This window comes from Poecilia reticulata, chromosome 6, assembly GCF_904066995.2.
Source record: "Poecilia reticulata chromosome 6, P_reticulata-male-v2, whole genome shotgun sequence".
NCBI classification, from domain to species: Eukaryota; Metazoa; Chordata; class Actinopteri; order Cyprinodontiformes; family Poeciliidae; genus Poecilia; species Poecilia reticulata.
This window is the reverse complement of record NC_088835.1, coordinates 23478226-23492892: the sequence shown is the minus strand read 5'-3', so window position 1 is coordinate 23492892 and position 14667 is coordinate 23478226. Positions and strand designations below refer to the sequence as shown.

General features: G+C 39.9%; 1 protein-coding gene across 1 annotated transcript in view; it reads right to left on the bottom strand.

The window, feature by feature from the left end:
* The window catches only part of roraa (RAR-related orphan receptor A, paralog a), a 210761-nt gene that overhangs the window by 66808 nt on the left and 129286 nt on the right, over window positions 1–14667 (bottom strand). Inside the window, exon 2 of the mRNA XM_008412275.3 lies at window positions 7614–7643. Within this exon, the coding sequence (XP_008410497.1) occupies window positions 7614–7643 (30 nt within the window). The remainder of the gene's footprint in view (window positions 1–7613; window positions 7644–14667) is intronic.

Below are 14667 nucleotides of genomic sequence, written 5' to 3'. Positions count from 1 at the left end.
TATAGAAGGTCATTGGCATTAATAGGCAACGTACATGTCTTTATTATTATGGTGCTATGAATAATTCAGAGTCGCCTCATGATTGTACACTCTGCACCTTCCTCATCTGGTCGGGATCCTCTCTGACTTCTGCCTGTGTCGCCCAGCACAAATCAAAGCTTTCATTATGTGGTGAAACCTCTTGCCCTGTGTTGAATGTTTGCACGCCGAGGGAAAGTGAAGAGGCATCAAAGAAATGGTAAGAGACAAATAATGTCTGTGAAAGCTGGATGATCCAGTGCAGTGGACAGCACTGAACTAACAGTGGGCACAAGTCATTTCTTCCTTAGCAGACGTCAACGTTTCACCGTACTGCTCACTCTCCTTTACCGGAGACGTCCAGCAAAAGAGAAATCGGCCACAGCAGATGGGGCCACTTCCCCGTCTGAGCATTGTATCCTTGTCACATGTCACTTACTCTTGTTCCTGGTCAGACGACACTTCAAAGACAGGGTCTTCGGTTGTGCCAGACACAAAAGGGAAAGACTGAGGGGAAAAAAGCTGATGAGGTCTCTCTTTGCTCCAGCTCGAAATTCTCTGAAAGACTCAGCACCGAGAGGAGAACCAGATTAAGAACCAACAAAAGCAGAGAAGCCTGAGCCCACAGAAACCTGTCCTGAACCCCTATGGCTCCTTTTCCAGCACCCTAGGCCTCTTGTACGTGATAAAAAGAAAAGCCTTTGGCCACAGAAACCTATGCAGAGAAAGCGCATGTACAAAGGCCATTTCTAATTTCATGAAATGACAGACATAATTCTTTCAGCAAAAGATGAGGACTTGCCACACTGAGTTGGAGAGGAAAAGACATGGCAGTCCAGGAAAAAAATGGAGAAAAATTATGCTGGCCTGGTTTACGACAAATAGATAACTCTATTGATTTCCCTTTTACAGTGACTGTCCATTCCTCACTGCTGTGATTGCACTGACCTATTTAAAGGGGAAAAAAAGGCATTATTATAGATTAAACCAAAATGTCCAAAAAGAAAACCCTTCCTCTGTAGAACAAACAAGTCAAGTAAAATGAAACATAACATACAGAAAGAGAGCGAGGAGGAAGGTTTTGTCAATTTAAGCTCTCAATGTTGCTGTGAGAAAAGAGGAAACAAGCAGTTCCAGAACCATGCTGAGAACCAAATAACTTTCCCCAGACTGGGAGGTTATGCTTGATGCAGTCATTATCATTGTCACTCTCAACAAAGGGGAAAACATTTAAATGGTTATGGTATTACTCAAGTAGAATCAACATAATGGCAATTCTGCAATTTTAAAATGTTTATGACAGCAGAATACAGCAAATTAAGAAAAAAAAATCAGATGTAGCGAATGTTCTGTGTAACACTACAGCACAGTTGAGTGTTGTATGTTTTGTGCTGATGATTCCTTTGTGTCTGCGTGTGCTGCCGCTGTGCCCGCGCGTCCCACTCCACCGTGTCTGCGCCGCGCGTCTCGCTCGAGTATCTCGCTCTGCGCGGCTCAGGGGACTCTGGCTGGCTGATCTTCATTATCAGCCCTAGCTTAACAATGTTCTGGATGCACTTCCCACATGAGTGCAACTAACAAATCCCCAAAGAGCTGAATCAAGGCAACAATGTGATGAAATACCTTCAAACAACGACCGAGCCTGGAACACGGAGCTATGCAGAGACAACTCGCACTGCCCCTCGGGCGATTCCACAGGAGTGCGCCTGTTGCCAAGCAAAATTACACAGCAACTGGGACGTATTATTCTCCTCAATTGGCAATGTACAGCACCATTAAGGACCATAAATCTCATGTTTGATTAACTGGAAAATCACAGATGTCGTTCAACAGTTTCATTCAAAACAACCAGATAATGTGTGTAATGTCATTTTTAAGAGCCTGTGACATGTGGAAGTTCATCATCTTAATATGAAGGTCTTCATTAACACACTATACTTTGTTAAAGTATTCATGCCCACTAAACTTTTCTGATTCTGTGTGAATCAGAGCAAAGTAGAACAGAAAGGATACCTTGTTTTCAAATATAAAAATCTAAAGTGTATCACCCCTTTGCTCTAATAGCCCTAAAAACAGCCAGTGAAACTAACATAGCTGTTAGTTGTGAACTCCAGCAACATGGCCTTCATGCAAGAGCGGCAAGAAGAAAGTCGGTCCCAGTTTGAAGCGTCTTTCAAGTCTTGTAGGGAACACAGGAAACGTCTAGAAGAAAACACTCTGGTAAGAGACTAAAGCTGAACTTTTCAATGATAAACAAATTCCTGTATGCGATAGAAAACAACAAATCACCCTGAAAATACAACAGCCACCATGGAGCATGCTGGATATGGGTATAGGGTACTGTATACTAATGCACTACACGGATTGTGTTTGTAGAACATTATGAAAATCATGTACCAGTTTCCTAACACAATAAAAATATGCACTTCCACTATGTAAAAAACAATGTAAAAAACCCCCAAAAACATCATACCGAGATGCATGAGAAAGAGAAAGCTTTGATTCCACAAAAGTTGTTCAGACAATTCTTATATACTCTTGAGAGAGAATATCTCCTTTCACTGTAAAATTTGCGCTCTGTACCTTTGCAGACATGGCACAACTACAGAAAACAAACAAGCAAGAAACAAGCATCACACTAAGTTTTGGTAAAAAAAACAACAAAACAAAAAAAAATAAAACCTTAGTATCCGCTATAGGGGTGAAGAAGTTGCTTCAAATAGGCAAACACTGTCACTGTGACTTGTAAACACAAACTCTAACTTGGATTAATGAGACATTTTCAAAAACGTCTCTGATGTTTCAAGCTAATGTTGTGTAATGACAAAAAGTCAAAAGGAGAAAATTAATTCAACTGAACCAAACCATGAAGTGCATAGTACAAACTCAGACTTTTCGACTTTAATTTCGCCCCATTGAGTACAGTAACTTTTCTGTAACTCCAAATGCTCTCTATTCCTTAAGCAGCACAGAAAAATCTAATTAATCTGTGTCTTTGAAAAACAAAAGAGTTTGACTGTACTACAAGTATGGGAGTGCACGTCACAGACGAGAGAAACTCAATACACGCTGAAAGCAAATAAATGATGCTGCAGGAAAAGGGCCATGTTTCTCAATCAGTGCAATGTCTGTTACCTCAATGGAGATAAATTTTGCAAAGGGTGGAAAGAAATTGGGGCTGTCTAAAAATGCATCTTTAAAGTGAGGAGAGAGGAAACCTCATCTGTCTGGACTCCTCCTTCGTCCCCCAGTTACATTTGTACTGCTGCCTCCCTCTGGCCAACTCGAATGTCAGTTTCATCCCAAACATACACCACTTATCTTAAATTAAGTGGCAAATAATGAAAACAGCTGCAAGAGATTGTGAAATAAAATATAATAAAAAGAGACATTAACGGTAATGAAGCTTTTTGCTGGTTACATTATTCTGAAATTATTTTAACTAACAAAACAACTTTCTTGAACTGGAGACCTTTAAGGAGATGAGCTGTGCTGTTGCACAATTTAGCTTTACAGTAAACTATTTTATTTTTCTTGTTCTTTGACATATTTCTGCAGCTTTTCAAACGATAAATATGTAGAGATTTTCTAACAAATTGACTGGTGACTGCAGCTATATGATCCTGAGATTAGCCAGTCTTAACAGTTTGTGCTGACAACAACACAAACTGTTGTGTTGTTGTCAGGATGCAGAAACTGTAGGGATGAATCTGGAAGTGAGCTATTTGCAGTATCAGAGGGGCTTAGACAGAGGAAGCACATATATATCTACTATAGGAAAGTATTTTAGCAACACATGGAGGCATGTCTGCTAATTTACCTTTCACTTTGAGTTCATCTCATATATTCTCACATTCAATTAGATTTTATTTTAACAATATTTGGGCTTGGAACCACATAAGATCAGTTTTTTTAACCTTCATGTTTGGGATGTAACTAAACAAATTTGAAAAATATCATAAAAGAAAAGAAAAATCTCATGTTCTATATTAATACTCTGGGGTAGAAGTTTTGAATATTTAGGTATTAGTGGCCTACAAAGAATTAAAAAAGAGAATAAAAAAAAAATGTGACCAAATTCTGTACAGTCCATCTCTAAAAATATGAATCTCCCCGTTTCTGTATTTTCCTTCAAATCGTCAACAATCAGCGTAATGTACATATGCAGCAGCAGGATGGTGAGAGGGTTAGTTAATCAGATGATCTGCTCTGCTCGACACAGAGCATCCTGGCTACATGTCACATAACACGTACTTGTGTGCGTGTAGGGGTGTGTGTGTGCATGTGCGTGCATGTGTGTGTGTGCGCGTGTGCATTGGCTAGTTTTCTGCAATTCGAGCTGTGAGACAGAGTCCCAGACTGCTGATGGGAGATTAGAGGTGAGACGTCTAATCTCAGTGTAATCAGGCGCTGCATCTGAGCCTTCGCTCCACACCAACAGGTCCAAACAGAAACTCATCTCACAGAAAACATGGCCCTGATGAGGTAGAAGATGGTTATGGGGAGTATCTGGTGTCTACCATCAAAGTCAGAGAAAAAAAAAAAAAAAGACCAGCAGGTAAAATTAAATTATTTTTTGCTCTCGTGTCTTCTAGGCTCTGGCTGTTTTGACAGAAACGAGTCCATATAACAGAGCATGTGGTAAAACTGCCAAGGACATGCTCAGGAAAACCACAGCTGACTTCTTGATGAGAATTAAAGCCCGGTGGTTGAAAAAAAAGGAAAAAAAAAGCGTTGAAGATGGCCTTTTCCTTTTCAGGAAGGGAAAAATGAAAGATGGGCAGACAAATAAGGAGAAAATAGTGTCTCAAGTAATACCAAGACAACTAATATAAAAAGACTACACAAAAAGTGGACATTATTACAGCCACTGGAGCAAAAATAAGTATCTGTTTTCATCTAGGACACTTCACCTTCTGATGGCTCAATGATTAGTGAATTTGGGTAGATGGAGGAGAGGGAAGGAGAGGAGAAGAGGCTGCCAGCGAACAGCTGCCCCTGTAATTTATATTGATGAGGGGACTGGCATGGCGGGGAGCTTCCAGCAGTTTGATCACTCAGGCAGAGTGGAGAGTCAGCGAGACACGACCCATCCCTGTGGTTTAGGTTGGACTGGGGAGACCTCTTAAAAACACACCCGCACACGCACACACACACACACACACACACACACACACACACACACACACACACACACCCACAGAAACCCGTACTTTCATATAGTGGCTTGCGAGAGAGTTCGTACTCTGGGAACTTTTTCACATTTTTTCATGTTACACACTCAAAGTTTGATCTATTTTAATGGGATTTTAGACCAACGTGGAGTAGCACATAATTGCAGTGAAATGAACTACGTTTCGTTTTTCGAACTTTTTCGCAAATAATAATCTGAAAACTATGGCATGTCTTCATATTCAGAATAGTCTACTCTGATGCCCCAATATAAATCGGTTGCCTTCCTCCCGAAGGCAACCGATTGCCTTCGGGAGGAGCAATGTGCAACTGCAAATCTACTGCGACGAGGCAGTCAGCCTATAGTGGACAGCTGAGAAAGAATAATATTAATTAAAAGGGTAGCCAAGGGGCCCATGGTAATGCCTGTCAATGTTGAGAGTACAACTTCAAAACATGCACTTCACAAATCTAATCTTTCTGGAAGAGTACAAAGAACAAAGCTGCGAGAAGTCCAGTTCACATTGTACTGCGAGGTGCAAGGTTGTCCATTGTGACAAAAGTCCAAGACATACAGTTAGAGGTGCATACGTGCACAAGTTGCTTAGTAACCACTTTCAATTCATAGCTACGGTTTGTCTGTCAAATAAAATCCCAACAATGTGAATTCTAGTTTCTGGATGTAATTGTAAAAAAATAAATAAATAAAAAGAAGTCAAGGGTAATGAATCCTTTTGCAAGATGCTGCATAAACACAAGCAAGTAAGACAGCCAAGCTCAAATTTCGAGTGTCAGCGTCATCCAGTAAATCAAGTAACCCAATGTTTTCCCTCCAAGAACAGAAATAGATCCACTAACTGGCTATAACCATGCAGGGCAGAGACATCTCCCTCATTATTACTCCGCCAGCCATATAATCACCAGGCTCTTCCTTTACAACCTCAATGACCATTAGCTGGCCCTTGAACTTCTTCTTCTGAGCACACAGCCCTGATGAGGCACTACAGCAGCTTCCTGTCTGTGAGGCAGAGCAATCAACTACTTGTTAAGGGGATTTACTTTGATTTCCTCACACAGTTGAGATTTGAATATTTCTAACTGAAATGAGACGATAAAGTCCAGTTTCAGCCGAGGGCTTTTAAACTCAACACTCCTAAATCATGCTCTTTGATTTGGGTCCCTCTTTTTTTCCCCATCCGCGTAGAGGTGCTTAGAGTAGAACTAATTAAGTTGGTGGGACGAGGGAACTGTGGGTTAAAATGTGTGTTCCTCTCGACATTAAAGATATTCTGACCCAAACACACATTCGCACGTAAAAAAAAAAAAAAAAAAAAAATTATGGTAGTGCCTCCGGACAAGCAAATAGCTTAACACATGATCATCCTGTTATTTTGACGGCGCTGTCTGAGCAAGGTAGAGCTGTCTAGCTTGAAGACCATATCCTTTGCCCCGCTGTCTGATGTAACGCAGAGCTGGGGTGTTTTACGCTCACAGTCTAAAACACTCCGACCGCTCTTACAAAAAGCCCCTCTGGCTTCCCCCTCTCCACAAGTTTCATCAGAGTGATCAGAGCAAAAGAATAGCCTTCAGGGCTGGTTTCTTCCATTCACACAGAGGGATATGAACGCACACATAAGCCTTTCAGCTGCATACACAGACACACTACAGATCAGCCCCCCACTCCCTCCAAAAAAAGTATTTTTACATGCGTTTTCAATTGCACTTCACACATGTCAAAATACAGTGCAAATCTCCTGGAGATTATTGATTCCTGCAGGTTTGGCTGCTCATCAATTCTTAACGTGCAGAGCGAAATTGAAAAGCTGAGCTCCACAGTATTACAGTGGAGCTCGCAGAAGCCTTGCATGTTAGATTAGAGACACGTGTCAACGCCTGTCCCGATATCTTTCAATTTTTTTGCCGATATGATCTGTATTGAAGAACACAGAATTCTGGTAGTTACTGCAGCCTCAGAGGTTACAAACCACCACACAACACCACATCCTTGTTGTTCAGCTGCAAGGCCTTGCAGAAAACAAAGAGATGCTTCACCACACTGTCTGCTTCAAATGTGCATGATTGTCTAGCAAGTCACAAGACTGCGCAGCATTTTAATTTCCTCTCTGGGGTTATCAGACTCTTTACAGTACGGAACAGGAGAGATACAAAGGGGTGAGAGCGGATTGGATGTGAGCACGGAACTGTTCTGTGTCAGGGAAAAATGACAAAATGAGGAGCTGTGAAACAAATGTGACTTTATCACCTGTCTATATGAGAAACAAACTTTTTTTTTCCCATTTAATGAGTTTCGTATAAAGCTATATTCCTACAACTCAAAACTTTACTTAAAAATTCTGAGTTGTTAGGGGAAAACAACTCAAAATTGTTATCTCTAACTAAGAAATGATTGGGATCGTACTTACAAGTGTGTGTCTTCTTTGTTACCGAGATACCTGCAAAGATAAAACAACAACACATTAAAACCGACAGCCATCAATACAAAAATCACACCAATGTGATTTTAAGTGACACTGAGTTATTTAAAAAAAAAAAAAAAAATTGTATCATTACAACCAGAAATGTAAATCGTATTTCATTTGCATTTTATTTGAGTGATCAACACAAAGTGGAGTAAAATTGTTTGAAAAAAGAAAAACACTTATGCTTGTCAAAATGTCCCTTTGATAAGCAAAATAACATTTATATAAAACAAAGTTGTAGAAGGTGAACTTTTACGCCAGTCTCTCGTCTTTTTCAGCTTATCCAATGATTTCCCTGCATTTAACTACACTCACCTCCCCATCAAGTCCCATCAACTTCCTTGTTCCTTCTAAAAATAAAGCAGCATGATGCTGCCACTACTGTGTTTCACATCGAGGGTGACTCACTGAGGAAGAAGTGCTGAGTTAGTGTTCTGCAAGCAGAGCAAAATGTTCTGTTTTCTGACCAAAACCCCCTTCAACCACATGTCGACTGCGTGACTTTTCGAAGTTTGCGGCAAGCTTCTCTTCACCTCTCTTCTATAAAGGCCTGATTTGCAGAGTGCCTGACTAATAGTTGTCCTGTTTATTCCACCTGAGCTGCACTTCTCTACAGCTCCTCCACAGTTACCTCAGATGTCTTTGCTGCTCCTGTTATTAATGATACAATTTTACCCACGATCTGTCTTTTGTGTTTCCTGGTTTCATGATGCTATTCTCAAAAAAACAAAAATAAAAACAGTAGGAATTATATAAAGCATATAATAATAATATTTGGGTGACATCTGAAAGCAATGGTGGCACTGTATTTTATTTAGCGGCACTGAAGTAAAGAAGACTGAATAAAATATATAGAACACTTTCCAGACTTTAATTTAAAAAATATATATATTTAAAATAACAGTATTTTCCTTCTACATCACCTAGCCAGTGCATTTTATAGGTCTATCACGTAGCCCAAACAAATGCATTTTAGTTTTCTGCTGTAACCTGACCAAATGGAAAAATATTCAAGTGGAACAAATATTTCTGCATGTATATTGGCTGGTTTCTCTCTTAGAGTTTTGCTACATCAAAAAATGTCAGAAGATGGTTACGCCTTTATGTTCTGCAGGCAGAAAAGGACATTTAAATATAAATAATAAACAACATTTGGAATACTAATGTGCTGAGTACTGATTGGGTCTAAACAAATGAGTAATCATGAGGCCCTATGGGGATGTAGGCAAGTTGACCTCTGTGTCAGTAAATCCTCCAATCTAAGCAGGTTACATAGGAAATAAATATCAGTTTTTTTTCTTAAAGCCAGGTAACTTGATAGTAAATATCTGTTATTGTTACACCATGTAGAATTAAGAAAAATTAACTATACATATATACATATATTTGCAATGTCTTTGGGGGATGGGGTCAACCCATTGAGCAGCTACTTTGAATTTCACTGTGGCTCCTCCTGTCTGAAACATCGGTCTAACGCCCCAGGAGCCTGGCACAGACAAACGCGGAGCCAGCCGAGGTCCCCCGCGGCTCCGTTGCACGCTCATGCTACGCAGGACAGAGAGCACACTAATAGATCCCACTTGTCATGCGGAAGCAATGGCTAATTTTTCTACAGCTTGCATTTGAAACTCGGGGGACGGCAAGTTGACATGATTCAATAACTCGCAGAAGAAGAAGGAGGAAAACAAAATAAAAAATAAAAAAAACTGCCTGGCCGGAGATAACAACACTTCAAACATGTTGGAGGAGGGAACGAGTCAAAGAGCAACGAGGGGGAAAACAAATAAGCCCTTCAGTCTTTTATAGACATACACAAACCTACAAATGATATCAACTCCACTGAGCAGAAAGAAGGGGGGTAATGGTGGGGGTGGGCATTCACCTAGGGGCTGGCAGTCTGTGATGTAGCTCCAGCATTGTTCTTGTGCTCAGGGCAAACAGCTACAGCTTGGTTTAACTGTGGCTTTATGCAAGGAAAATGTAAACTGAAATGTTGCTTTAAAACAACACTTTAGTCAAATAACATGGAAGTTAGTTTAATCTGATGTTGAATTAAAAACAAGCAGCATCGAGGTGCAGCACAACAAGACAAGGGGGAAAAAAAAAATCTGTAACGGTTTCTGTTTCGAGGTAAAAACATTTTCTTAGACCACAGCTGGTGTGCTCAGTGGAAACTGAGTTACACAGAAATAGGCTGACTTTTCCTGGATTTTTGTCAGACCTCTTGCAAACTCAAGAAAAAAAAAAAAAAAAACAACATCCTCAGTTTTAAAAAGAAGCATCATCTTTTTCAAATGTAAATAATGTGCGAAAGCTGCAAAACAGTGCGACACGCTCTTTCATTGTCTAATGAGAAATCTCACAGCTGCTAACATATCTTTGTTTTGTCGAATGTTTTCATCGTAGAGGAAACGAACAGCAGTTGTGTGAGGGCGTGTACAGTGCAAATGTTGTTGCCCATCATTAGCCACACAGACCACACTCTCACACACTGCTACCTGTCAGACGGTGACTCATTCTTCAGTTATATGCTTGGGTTTCACTACAATGAAAGATGCAGGTTTGTCTGTGTAAATAAACTCATGTCCACAAAGGTATTCAATGTGGCTTATTTGCTTACTCCCTGTAAAGGAACTTTAATACAATGTTACAATTAGTAAGCCCTTAGAGTGCAACAGCAGACTATAGTATGCATGGTAACAAAAGGGTCAATTGCCTACATATTTAGGAGAAAAGATGGTAGAAAATATGAAGAAAAATATGCAAACACGAACAAGTGCATAAAAGTAGTAAACACACTTAATATCATTGCTTTTATTCAGCTTTTTATTAACTCTGCTGCAAGAATTAATACTGTGAAAATGCTGCATTTTTAATAGTGAGCTGCTTATTAGACACTGAATTACTAATTCCAACATTGTTACATTTCTTCAATTTTAGAGGAGTCTAATTGAAAATGTACACATATTGCAGATTAATTTTGATATCCATCCATCCATCCATCCATCCATCCATCCATCCATCCATCCATCCATCCATCCATCCATCCATCCATACTGGTGCCCATCTCCAGCTAACGTTCCGGGCGAGAGGCGGGGTCACCCTGGACAGGTCGCCAGTCTGTCGCAGGGCAACGCAGATATATTTGATATATAAATATTAATTAAATTAAATAGACCTCTAAATAGCAGCTTATGTACCCGCATATAAAATATATCCCGACTGACTGGGATGTGTACGTTGTTACTCCCTTTGATCTCAGGAATATTTAATGCTGTTGGCTCCAGATGGCCAAAAACTGGGAAACTGGAAAAAATACTTTTGTCCATTCTGCTAATCTTACATTGATTAGAAGAAGTTTTACTGGAAAATGATAGAGCTGATTATGACATGTAGTTTATGTGGTTTCCATTTCATTTACTTATTTTTAGAAATCCGGTGGTAAATTTTGGGTCAAATATTATTTATGAGGCTGTCTTTATTTTCACTTTGCGTTTTAATTGTGTAACTTTGTCCATTGTGGTTTAATGATATGTAATAATCTTTACTTCATATTTCTTATAGATTTTGTGGCATTAGTGTTAATTCAGAAAGACATGCAGCAAAGTTCCTGAGGTCTGTGTGCACACTTTCCTTTCTATAAAAAAAAAAGGTTTTTGTACACTGCTTTCATACATATTTTGTTGAAAAAAACATTTTAGGAATCGGTGTTCAAGTTAGAAAATAAAGAAAAATATTTATCAGCTACTCGCTTTGCAAATACCACAATATATTTTTGTGCTGGAAGCCATATTAGTACTATAGCTATTTTTATGGTTTACTTTGAATCCCTCAGTGTTTGTCTCTCTTTTTATTAAACCTTTGAATGTAAATTAAAGACATTAAGTGTATCAGTGTGTCAAATAAAAGTATTGTTTTAGGAGAATCTCTGGCCTTGCACAGCTTTAGTCATACCCATCATTTTTTAGATTTTAATTCAATTCAAATTCAAGTCCAAAACGACTTGATTGATCCCAAAGGTAAATTAAATGTAGTTGTAGCTCATTTGATTAAAGATTTATAAAAAAAACGGTGATGGCTATGGGAAAGATTTTCTTTATCAGTATTATAACAAACTTGAAGAAGCCTTCGACTGAACAAATGTTCAGCTCAATATCATTGTCACAAACCGTTGCACGATAGGTACTGGAACATTTTAGAATGATGTCTGACACACACATAATAGAACAGACTGATTTAAAAAAAAAAACAGTTCAGTTTTCTGAATATAGCATGTGCCTAAATATTTTGCACACAGGTTTATAGTACCTTCTTTTCTGAGACTTTCAAAATACGTGAAGCCGAGGAATACATAATTAGCTTTTACAACAATAGTTCTTGTTGTAACTATTGTTGCAAGTAGAACCATAGTTTTACAACTATGTTGCGAGGAGGCAGTAATGCAGTTCTGCACCAAATCTCATGTAGCCTGTTGCCATGCAGGTTTGAAGGAGTAGGAGGGGTGGTAAGAAGGCCCGCTTCACCCTCTATGTGTCATTTAGATTTCCGTGATTGGAGGTGGCAAGGAGAGGAGGCCACAAAAGCCAATGAATGAGTCAGGCGGTGAGAAAGAAGAAGTCTGCTCTGGGCACTGACATTGGCGACGCCTGCCAACTCGTGTCTTCTCTGCTGGATGGCAGGTTCAGAGGTCATTCTGGAGGTGAAGCTCTCCTTGGCTGACAAACAAGCTGCCATAAACATGTTTATATCTTGAGGAATGCCTCTTGTAAATATGCGTTCATCCTGGGCAGTAATAGTGTAGCAAGTTAAAAGACAAACCTGCATTCAGTCTTTATGAAGTTGAAGCTGAATACTAAACTCTACATTAACATTTCGTCACAGTGGAGGGAGGGCCAGTTGTCACTGCACGGCCTTTGATCATTTATATTCCCTCTTGCATGTGTAAACAATTCAGCAAGTGTTCTCATGAGACATGAAGGGAGAGAAGTACTATGCAGGCAACTGGAGGTTAACCTCTACCACATCCAGCTGCAGGGGGGGCACACATCCTGTAAACATGCCATTTAGACTGGAGGAGAGTCAGAGTGAGGTTTGGCAGCCACACTGCTGCAGCCGGCTGTGAAGCGCAATGCCATCGCAGACGCCTCAAAGTGACAGCGCTGTAATGAAGTCTGAGGCCCACGGCAGGCTGTACGTCATAATTTCAGGTTCCTTAAAGCCTGACAGGGAATGATTATCATGGATGGTTATTGTCACCCTGCCTCCCTGGTAGACGATGCGTGCTCTGGGGTTGTTGCACCGTGACATTCAAAGTTACAGTCTCCTTCATATAATGGAGCTGTCCTCTCAGCGCGCTAATGGGAGCGATCCATTTAACCTGTGCCAGAAACACACAGACGAGGAAGTTCCTAATGCGAGGCCTCTCCCGTGGGGACGTCACACTCCCCCCCTGGCTGCTCCCTTCCTGCTGCTTGATTCATTGACTGGCGCTCCTCACTTATCCTCATTCACTGTTCAGTCTGGGGAGACATGGAAGGCTTGCTTCACGCCGCCTGCTCCACATGCCATCACTGCACGCCCACCGCACACAAGGACATAACCAGACCCAATTCAGGGAAGAACCAGTGTGGTTCCAGTGAGGGACCAGCTACCCACCCACTCAAGTTACGGGTCACTTACGCAGGCCTTGGGAATGCTAACTGTACATATGCGCCACGGTTAATTGGTTAATAAGGCCTCTCAGATTAGAAATAGAAAATTCAGACAGTAACAAATGATTTTCTATCCCCAACTGAAGGTTGTTAGAAGAAATGCACTTATCAGGCTTTACCTGGCAAAATACGTTTTTCTCGGGTTTTTTTAGGTCTGAGCTGCAAAATCAAATTTTCACTGATTCTAGGGTTTCTTTTTCAAAGGATTATAAAAGCTAAAAAAAAAAAACTCAAGTTAATTTCAGCAGTGTATTGAACCAATTGTAGAACAAAGATGGTGGGAATTATTGGCTTTAATGCATCCTATTATAGAGCAGCACAGGTGTCCGTCTTTGTAAAGGCAAGGCCCTGCTTTTTCATTTTTTGCAAATTCAGTCAATAATGGGAAGACCAGTTATTCAAACAGCCAATATTGCAGTAAATATGCTAATGTCTGCTTTATTTCTAATGGTCATGAAGAAATCTGGAAAGAATTATTTTCACCATAGCTTTGTTTTGTTGATATATCTAGTCTTTGAATATTGTTTTCAGAAAGTTTATGATATTTTCGTGTTTTATCACACCTAATTTAAATTAATGGTTTGTAAGTATTCTGTTGCAGAATTTGGTGACCCACTGAGGAGCTGCTGATTTCAGGTGTGTTTTGTGCAAGAAAAATGTAAAACCAATGTCCCTAGTGGACTTACTTTATGTTTAAAAATGATCAAACTCTACCTATGTAGGCTGGATACAGGTTAATGTGTCACCCCTTTGCTATCTGTCCTAACTGTCCCTAATAGAGAAACTTTGGGAAATGAACAAAATCGCTAATTAAATTGTCCCAATTTCTGTGGAGTGCCACGGAGACCATAACTAGAAATACAGGAAACTTTTATAACAAAACTATTCCCACCAGAAACATACACTGCAGAAATTCTAATTCAAACCAACCAAAAGTTTATGGTCTGCTTGGCAACACAAACTTCCTATTCAGTGAGATAATCAAAACATAACTGTTTTAATCTATTGATGAGTTTATGTATGCTGCTTATGGGTTCTTACATGGTCCATAATGACCATGTGAGATGTCCTGTTTTTTGTGCCTGTCCTGCACATCCTGACATATTCAAGTTATCTGTTGACAGTCTCTCTCTCTCTCTCTCTCTCTCTCTCTCTCTCTCTCTCTCTCGCACCCTAAACAAGTTGCAGGCATGTGTCAAAATGCTATAGAAAATTCAATTTTCTTTAATGATGGGACTTAAGGCTCTTTGAAGGAATCAAAACCTTCAGGAAATGCTGACTTCTAA